General features: G+C 33.6%; 1 protein-coding gene and 1 long non-coding RNA gene across 2 annotated transcripts; one reads left to right on the top strand and one right to left on the bottom strand.

Moving 5' to 3' along the window:
* The first annotated feature begins 518 nt into the window (after positions 1 to 518).
* Positions 519 to 4420, top strand: LOC143076598 (uncharacterized). The gene is made up of 4 exons (XM_076252416.1): positions 519 to 847; positions 1171 to 1422; positions 1723 to 1821; positions 2319 to 4420. Exons 1-4 carry the CDS (start codon positions 533 to 535, stop codon positions 3414 to 3416), a joined length of 1764 nt encoding a protein of 587 aa, XP_076108531.1. The 5' UTR covers positions 519 to 532; the 3' UTR covers positions 3417 to 4420.
* An 821-nt stretch (positions 4421 to 5241) lies between these two features.
* On the bottom strand, positions 5242 to 7685 carry LOC143076597 (uncharacterized). The gene is made up of 2 exons (XR_012978715.1): positions 7545 to 7685; positions 5242 to 6679 (listed from the first exon to the last, which is right to left on the bottom strand). It is a non-coding gene; the product is annotated as an uncharacterized LOC143076597 (long non-coding RNA).
* Positions 7686 to 9677: the final 1992 nt, after the last annotated feature.

Raw genomic sequence — 9677 nt, 5'->3', positions numbered from 1 at the left:
AAACAATTTATAAGTTATTTGTGATATACATTTATATGCTAACTGAATATTTTTTCCCTTACCCGTACATGATTGTATTTGTATGTATGGCAGGGGCGGATGCAGGAATTTTCGAAAGGGGGGCTGCTAACCCAGGGCAAAGGGGGGGTGCAAGGGGTGCAAAACATATGTCCCGATACAAATGCATTGATCGGCAAAAATAAAGGGGGGGTGCGCACCCCCGGAACCCCCCCCTGGATCCGCCACTGTATGGTAAGAGCATGAATTTGTTGTCATGAAATTACGGTAAATTATTATTTTTTTATTTATCAATCTTAAAAAAAAAGTAAAACTGACAGGTCATTTATTTATTTATTGTTTCAACCAAGAGCCTAGATATGAAATAAAAGTTATTTATTTTTTTACATTTTGATTTTAACAGATCTAGATACACCTGATCGTACATCAGAAGAAGTCTTCACAGAGTCTCCTTACACCACCGTTATGGCGACAGAAACAGATGAAATATCTTCTTGTTATGGACAACTTAAACATGATGACTAAAGTTAGACACAAAACAGAAGACACGTCTAACAAAATGCATAATCTTGTGCATGCTTTAGCTGTTCAAGACAGAGTTTCTGCAGATGACCTGGAAGAATGTGTACCTCAGGCTGATATACTAACTATACCAAATGAAGCTTTCCTACCCAGTAAAGTGGACTACACTCAACTTAACCAAGAATACAACATTTTAATTCAAAGGGTTCTTGTTGAGAACATAATACAGTTGAAAGAATGCAAGGAATTCGTCATTTATCATATACCACATCAATTTTCAAACGAATCAAGGAAAAAAAGTTGTGTGGTAAGTTCCAAGTGTAAAGTACTATAAACCAGTCTTATTTCGAAACAGATGTTTAGTTTATCAGCATTGGGAAGCTGAGCTACTACTAAGTATTTTCCATATTTAACAGGGAGAAAGTTGTTGCTGCTGATGTTTAATATATAATATAACTATAAGATAATTTAAAGAAAAATAAGCTTAATGGTTACAATCAATTCAAATTTAATTTAAATACATGTCTTTTAACAGGACAAACACTTAAAAAAAAGTAAAACATATGTTGTTATTTTGTGTACTTTTATAGTGCATTGTTGATTTAAATCAATGATAATCATATTTTTCAGATACCACTTGGCATTTTGGAGAAAGACGAAAATAAAACGGAAGAAATGATAGAAATTATAGAACATTTACAACAGTATACTCCTAAAGCACACAACAAGATGATGCCACTTTTGATGGGAGGTGATGGACTCTCTGTTGAAAGAGGGGAAGGAGCACAGAGAGCAAGAGCTGATGGGATTTCACAAGAAGATCGCTTAGAAGGTTTTATTTGGAAAAGCGAAGACTGGCATGCCCATGTCATATCATTGCAGGTGAGAATTAGTAACAAGTTTTTATTCTAATCCAATTCAAAGTATTTTATTGTTATTTGTTTCCATATAAACTTTAAGCATCTGAGTGCCTGCACAGTTTTGTTCATTGCGTTGATTGACTTGTTCAATGGCATTGATATCACCTGACCAATACATTGGAAAATTAATTTATAAATGGTACCCCCAAAAAACAATTTTGGACTAGACCCTCCATCATTCTGATTCAATTAAAGTTGTATTGTTATACATCCTTTGAAAGATACTTTTTATACCACTAACTGTTCACATTTTTATCTGTAGGACACATTCAACCAGCTGTTTAAAGGAACTTCCTCACCAGAAAAGGGAACATTATTTCAGTTACGAAACCTTTTTGAACACAGAGGTGTTAAGTCTGAGGTATGTATTAGTATTTGTCTATAAATAAGGATACTTTACAGACACTTCATATGTCATATGAGACGGCACTTCAACTTTAAAAGTATCAAACTAGAGTTCACTTGTGATCTTTTGAAAGTTGGAAGCCACACTGAAAAAAAATTGTGATTACCAAACACAATTATACTTGCACACAAATAAATAATTTTTATGAGAAAAAAATGTGCAAATTTACCCTAAATAGAGTTAGGGGAATCCATCCGTGATACAAAATCAGCACATGCACAGCCCCAGAAAAACACACCTAAAATAAAGGAACAGCACTTTTATTGCTGTTCTTAATCTCAAAATCATATATATATTTCTTACTTTGACCAAAATTGATGAGCAGAGGACTAGTATCTTATACATCACACCGTAATGGGATTTAATTGTAAAAAATGGAAAGCAAACATATATGTTCTCAAGACCAGGTCTTTTTTTCTTGATTTTATATGTACCATTATTGTATCTTGCAGGTAAAAGATGCTGTAAATAGTTGTCGGGACTTCCTGCGTTTTGTGACACAAGGGTATGTCATCCTTGCTGCTCTAAATGTGCTAAATATGCACTCAGTGAAAGACATTGAAGAGAGCCTTAGTACTAAAACAAAGGGAGAGAAGAAGACTTTTATGGAAAATTTATCAAAAAATATAGTTTCCAAATTCCTTCAAACAGAGACACCATCTTTAAAGCAGAAAGGGCATGGAAATAAGATTAATAAGGAGAACCGAGTACCATGTGGCTTTCCGGGGTGTCAAAAGACATTTTTTAGGGACGGAAAATGTAGACTAAACCATCGTGCCATCTGCCCATATAGACATCTCACATATTTGAGTGTACCTGATGAAGAGACAGACTTAGACCAACAGTCTACTTTAAACCAGTCAGAGGAACAGCAGGAAAAACCAGATTACAAATTCAATTATTCCTGTTGTCTGCTAAGAGAAGGTCTCCAAGACTGGATCAGAGAAGATTCTTCAAAGGAGAATGACGGAGACAGGCTAGTGAGAATGTGGAGGTTTGACTTTCTTAGATTTTCACTATATAATCACACCAAATATCGCCTTTTAGCCTTTCGTTTACAAGCGCAATTAATGGCTCTTTTACCACCAAAATTAGCACATCAGCTGAGACACAACAGATGCATAAACATTCATGGAGTTGAGGGGTGTAATGTTCCAGCCGACCAAGCACTTGAGTTTTTAAACATGAGGGCAAAGGATGCATTGAATTCACTGCATGGCAATATGTCCTCAGCCTCCATTCAAAGATGTGGAAGAAGTCTACAAGGGTGCAACGTCATAATAGACTCGTATACCAGAGGCCTAGATCAGTATTTTGGCAAACCAACAAATTCAAAACCATCAATGAAAAAGGACATTTCAAAGCTTGTTGAACATTTGGGTTCTGAAAATTTATTTGCCACTGTTCCTGGTCGCCATCACAGGTCATTTCCAACAATAAAAAGTGATCCGTTAGAAAAGTTGGATGGTTGTAAATTGAACCAGTGGCTAACAGAAAAGAGGGAAAGTTTTGCCAGGACCCAGAGATTGAGATCTTACTTCGTACAATAAGAGTTCAATCAATTGTGAAGGTTGAAAATTAAGATATACATGTACCATTTTTGTCTTTCAAGATCAATGTTTTTATGCTCTCTTTATTCAGGAAATCCTTGTTTAAGCCACCAAAAGCTGATATACATGCATTTTTATAAAATGTATGTTGATGAAATAACCTCATTTGTTGTGATATTTTTAGTGCAATACATGTATATATTTATTGTAGTCGTCAAATGTGGGCATTTCATACTCTAGTGCAATATGTTTATGTTTGAAAACAATTTGTCATATTTTTATAGTGCGATATATTTAGTGCAATAGAATTTTTTCTCTAAAAGAGTTTTTTTTGTTGATGTGTATTCATATCTCAGGTAAATTCGAACATTTGTTCTAGTATAATGCAGTGTCTGATAATTTTAGTGCAATAGCAAATGCTCAAATTTAACTTATTTTTTATGACAATGATGAATGTGCATATATATAAGTAAGGTACATATATCAGTTGCTGTCTAGTGTCATATGGGTCATGTAAATAACTGCTTTTGTTTTAGTAATTGAAGTCAGTTTTTGTGATAAAGTGTAATTAATATGTTGAGTATAATACCAAAAACATTCAATAACAGCTTTGTTGATGTTTGTATTGAGTGCAATGTGTTCATGTAAATAATTTTTTTTTTTGAAATGTATGCAGAGGGTACCTGGTATTTTTAGAGCATCTTTTTACATGTCTTTAGTATACCACAATTTCAAGTGTTAATTTATATATACATGTACCATGTGATGTGTTGTGCAAGTTTTGTTGACATATTTAAAGTACATATAAGGTACAAGTTTATTTTCATTACTGATTGTTGTTATAGTGCTGTCTGTGTCTATATGTGTACGAAATGTACTTATCAGTAATTAAGAACTATGTTTTAATAGTGCTTGTGTCATGTAAATAAGTAAAGAGATGTGTGGAAGAATTCACTTTAAATTGGATGAAATCTGTTAATTTTTTTCCTCAATGTTATTTAAGATTGCAGCATTAATAAGAAATTGATTAAATTGTAGTATTGTTTGTACAAATGTTTTACTGCTTGATTATTGTTTGAAAATAAAGATTTTTTTTTATAACAAATTGCATTGTTTCCTTTACTTAGTGTTCTTTCTGAACTTGATTGCATTGATTGTTTGATTAAAGCCAAGTGGGATTTTTTTCATGCATGCCTTTGAAATTTTAAAAAGTTGAGCAGTGATCAAAACCAAAACCAAAAACCTTGTTATCCAATTCCAGAACTTGTCATTTGGTTACTTTCTTTCATATCATTCGTTGTTGTTTCTTATAACTGATGACTCATCTTTAACGCATTAATTTATTTAACTAATTGTTGGAAGCTGTACAGCCGGCCATTATATTGGCTTATGGTTGCATATATTCATGCCCAGAGACAAGACTGACACATTAGAAACAAGCGATAAAAAAATGGCAATAGGACAGAATAAAATAATATATATATATGAACCTGTTAAACCATGACACATGCCTTACATGTATGTACTTGTTACTTGTACTAAGTCAGGAGCTTGAAAAATGAGAGCGGTTTGTAGTTATTTCTTGTTGGATTGTTTTACACATGTCTCTGAAGCCTTTATAAGTCTGCTTGTTATGCTCATTGTTGAAGGCCTAGCAGTTACTAATTACTTTTATGTCATGTTCTTTGGTACCAGAAAGAATGTATTCTCATTGGCAATCATACCACATCTTATTTGTAAACAACATACAACAAAAAAGATACTGCACAAGTCAAAGCTTAGTCTACTTTGAATTGGAAGAATTGTAAAAATACTAGAACAAAAATTGGTTGATCAGAAAATTTTGTCTGCATTTTTAATTGCATTTGCTGAAGTTTCAGAACATTGAAAGACTTAAATAATTTGGATCAAGGAAAATCTTTTACAAACTGTGCTATACAAAATTTATAAATGATAATTGTTATTGTTACAAAACTGAAACTCTTGCAATTACCAAATTTCATTTATATTTTGAAGTTACTGTACACCGTACTAGTATGCAGTTAAATGTATATACATACATGTATAGAACAAGGTATCAATTTGTCAAAGAGCATATTTTAGTCTTATGTATCATATATAACAACTTTAATTTAAAATTGTAATAAAGTTAATCTTTAACTTCTGCAATGAGTTCAAGAATATCTCCCGCCAGGTTATGATCTATATTAAGTCCAAGAGACACAATGTCGTCTTCACTGAAAATGAAGTCTGCATTTTCTACAACGGTTTCAATCATAGAACTATTAAAAAGAAGATGACGTCCTTCTTGTTCTTCTACAAGGAACTCGTAAAAATCTAGTAAGTTTTCCCTCACTGCTTCATTAAGAAAACCACAAAATTGTCCAAGTAAGAAGTCGTCTTCTCTAGAGAGTAAGTCATTGGAACTGTTTTCATCATGAAAGCTGAAGCAGTTTCCACATTCACAATTGACCTTACAGTTACTGCAGCAGCGACACAATGATGTTGGTTGGCTTGATCTTGTCCCTGATGATGGTGATGCAATGTCGTCTAATTTAAAATGAGATGTCAGCTGCATACGCAAGCATTTTGTTGTACAGAAGTCCCGCACTGATTCCTTACAGCGATTTTTAGCTATGTCATAACCGGAATAATATACACACGAGACTGATTCTCTACCGTCTCTACCAGCTCTCCCACTTTCCTGAGAATATTGTTCCAGACCTCGAGGTGCACCCCAGTGTATAACACGTTCAATATCGGGAATGTCCACACCCATTCCAAATGCAATTGTAGCGAATATAACTCGCAAATTAGTGTCATAACTTGGGAACTGTGACAAAACATGGGTCTTGTTTGTGTCTGCTGTTGAGCGGTGAAACATTGCAACCATTCTTTTCTCAAGATCATTGCCTTGTTCTATTTCATTACAGAAATGTTCATATAAATCAGCACAAGACATTATGTTTCTGCAGTAAACAATTGTTTTTTTGGAACTTTTACCATTTGTCTTTAACTCATTAAGAAGCCAATTTAGTTCTTCTTTCTTCTTGTTGGATTTCTGCATATGATATATCACATTTGGTCTGTCAGGGAGAAGTGATACTGTGCATGTGTCATTTCGTATCATTTGGAGTTTCTTCATTATTTCATCTCTCATAGTTTGTGTTGCTGTTGCAGTAAGCGCTACAAAAGCTGTTTTTTCAGGAAAAACTGATCTCAGTTCATTCAGTCTGTCATACTCTTTTCTAAATTCACCACCCCTGAAATAAAGAGTACATCTAAACTTAAGATATGTCAAGTTATAATAAAACAAATTTAATCTGTTTTAAAATAATCAATTCAACATGATTTAAAACTCAGGATATTGTTTTTTTTTAGCAACTGACATGCGGCATGGGCTTTGCTCATTGTTGAAGGCTGTACAGTGACCTATAGTCGTTAATGTTAATTTTATTCAATAACCAAAAGCATATTGATTATAGTTAATTTATACATGTTATGTGCGAAAATTTCAATCTATTTGAATGAAATAAATCAATTAATGATTACATATAAGACTTATAGATTTTTATAATAAGGTCTATAAAATATCTATAAAAACATTGTGTACATTTTGAAATTCAGAAATTCTTGCAAGGTTTTTATTATTAATTGGAATAATGTGACTACATGTACAATGTACTTGACTAAAGACCGAAATATAAATAAGAACTTGCATTCTGATACTAAAAACATATACATAATGCAGCTTTCCTCCAAATCGCATATATTAAACTATTAAATTTTATTAGTTCTTCAAAATTACAGTAATAAATACCTGTAAAAATAAATTTATAGTACATGTACATCATTTCATGTGCATATTATATATATAATATAATAACTATTAAAATTTAAAATTAATTAATTTTGAAAAAAAAACCAAAGATTTTTTTTTGCCATTATGTCACTGTATATACAGGACTGATCTAACCATGTCTACAAGTTAAAAGAGGAGCCCAACAATATGTCCTCAAAATGAAATTTGTAATAAAAAAGGGGGTTCAACTAACAAGACCCCCTCTTTTTACCCTGGATTCGATGATCACTGCTATAAAATAATTAACAAGAGATTGTATATAAGACCATTCAGTTATACAATGTGCTTCATCAATGACAACTGCCTTTACACGATCATGGAAAACACCTGATGTACGTCAGACTCTTCCTCCACATACCAGATGTCAATGCAGCCTCTGGCGAGGAAAATACAATTGAGAAATGTCCTTCAGATATTTTCTGGCCAACACCTTTATCTTTCTGAATTTCACCAACCACAACAGATTTTATTGACAGTTTTTCCAGCTTTTGCACTTGATCCAGCATCAATGCTTGTAGTGGTGAGATGACAACAATAGACGATTTCTCTCCAGTCAAGGCCTCAAATATCTCGGGCAGATAAAAATAAATACTGGACTTTCCATAACCCGTCGGCAGAGTAATGAATGTATCATTCAATTGGACAATTGCTTTTATAGATTCTTCCTGTTTTTCTTTAAACTTGAAGTCATATTTATCTTCTATCATTCGAAGGCATTGATCGGCGTCCATTTTGAAATTTGTAAACAAGCGGTATTTACTACGGAAGTAATCAATGCGCATACTCGCCATGGGATAGACTCTGATTGGTCTGTACAATTTGTACAGGGCTGACGCGACCAATGATCAATCTGCCTTCAAGCCCTCGAGAAAAGTAGTGGATAGAGGGCGCTGAATTATTCGAGTTAGTGCTATGTTTGATAATGTATTATACTGATAGCAAATCAAAGAGAAATTAGCACATTTATAACCCTACTGAGTTCTTTAGGGAATGAAAGATACCGTCTCAGTTTGTCAAGAACATGTTAACACGCTCGTTGGTCATTTATCTGCGAGTACCACCATGGGGTTAATTAACAGATACTTGTTTATTTTGCGGCATCGCAGTAGTAAAATTTGAGGTCAATTTCCTATCACTTTAATTGGCCAATTTTATTAGCGAATCGTTGAATTTGTACGACTCGTCCAATTAATGCCAATGTGACAATAGCTCCAACCCGTTCCTTCGGTGCGAAGCTATAGATAGAACGGCGGACCAGTTTAGATCTTATACGACCCAAATATTACAAGTGATCCATTTGTGTGCTATCTTTTCCAATAAGACCACGCACCTGTAGCCTGGGATCCGGCCCAATCTAGCTGCGCGTCGTAAGATTGACAAGATTAGCCAGGACCCCAGGCTACACGCACCTGTCACTCCAAACAGTGTGGTTATTTGTGCCACTTATTTATATGTGCTATTTCTAATCTTTACAATGTTGGTAAAGAAAAGCATAATATTACTGTTGTATTTTTTTTGTACGGGATCGGGTTAGTCCTATAACATATGACTTCGCATTCTTATTCAATTTTTAACGTTTTTATACTGATACATTGTATTTTCATTTTTTTATTTTCTTTGGCTCGAGTGGCACATTGATAGTAAAAAAAATATATCAGAACAGTAAATAGAAATATAGTATTAATGAATGGGTGTTTTTATAATGGCCCTGTTATATGTCCAAGGTCTGTAATAATGGTCGAGGAAGTCTGTAATGGCCCGAGGCAACGCCAAGGGCCATTACAGATATCCGAGGCCATTATTACAGACCGAGGACATATAACAGGGCCATTATAAAACACCCATTTCTTAATACATTTATTAACCAACTGAACCAAAAGTATATGTGTTGCTACCAACTTGATGTACTCTCTTTTAGTTTGAAAAAAATAATTTGTACTTCACCATGATAAAGCCTAAATAAATATACCAAATATCCAAGATGTAAAGTTGAAAGAAGTTATGTGTTGAAAAACAGGATGAACAGTGATCCCCTTAATATGGTTCTTTATAACTCTTTAATGTGTGTTGCTGGTTACTAGATTAAACAAAATACAAAAAGGTATTATACTCTTTATAACTTAATTTTATTAACTTGATTAAAACCCTAACTGCATGGCTTAATACAGACAAACTGGGCTTTAATACAGGGCCATTACAGAAAAACAAGGCCATTACAGAAAAAACAGGGCCATTACAGAAAAACAGGGCCATTACAGAAAAAACAGGGCCATTACAGAAAAACAGGGCCGTTACAGAAAATATGTAATTTTTAATAAATAGTCATTTTTGGCAATAATGTACTTAGTTGGTTAATAATTATAGTAAATAATGCCCCCGAGGTCATATGTTACAGGACT

This window comes from Mytilus galloprovincialis, chromosome 5 (genome assembly GCF_965363235.1).
Source record: "Mytilus galloprovincialis chromosome 5, xbMytGall1.hap1.1, whole genome shotgun sequence".
Taxonomy (NCBI): Eukaryota; Metazoa; Mollusca; class Bivalvia; order Mytilida; family Mytilidae; genus Mytilus; species Mytilus galloprovincialis.
The sequence above is the reverse complement of the archived record's forward strand: the minus strand, read 5'-3'. Positions and strand labels throughout refer to the sequence as shown.

Bases quoted from the DNA above. Each gene is read 5' to 3' on its own strand.
- LOC143076598 (XM_076252416.1), top strand. From the start codon at position 533: ATGATGACTAAAGTTAGACACAAAACAGAAGACACGTCTAACAAAATG. The intron at 848-1,170 runs GTAAGTTCCAAG...CATATTTTTCAG, and splicing joins CAAGGAAAAAAAGTTGTGTG to ATACCACTTGGCATTTTGGA. The intron at 1,423-1,722 runs GTGAGAATTAGT...TTTTATCTGTAG, and splicing joins CCCATGTCATATCATTGCAG to GACACATTCAACCAGCTGTT.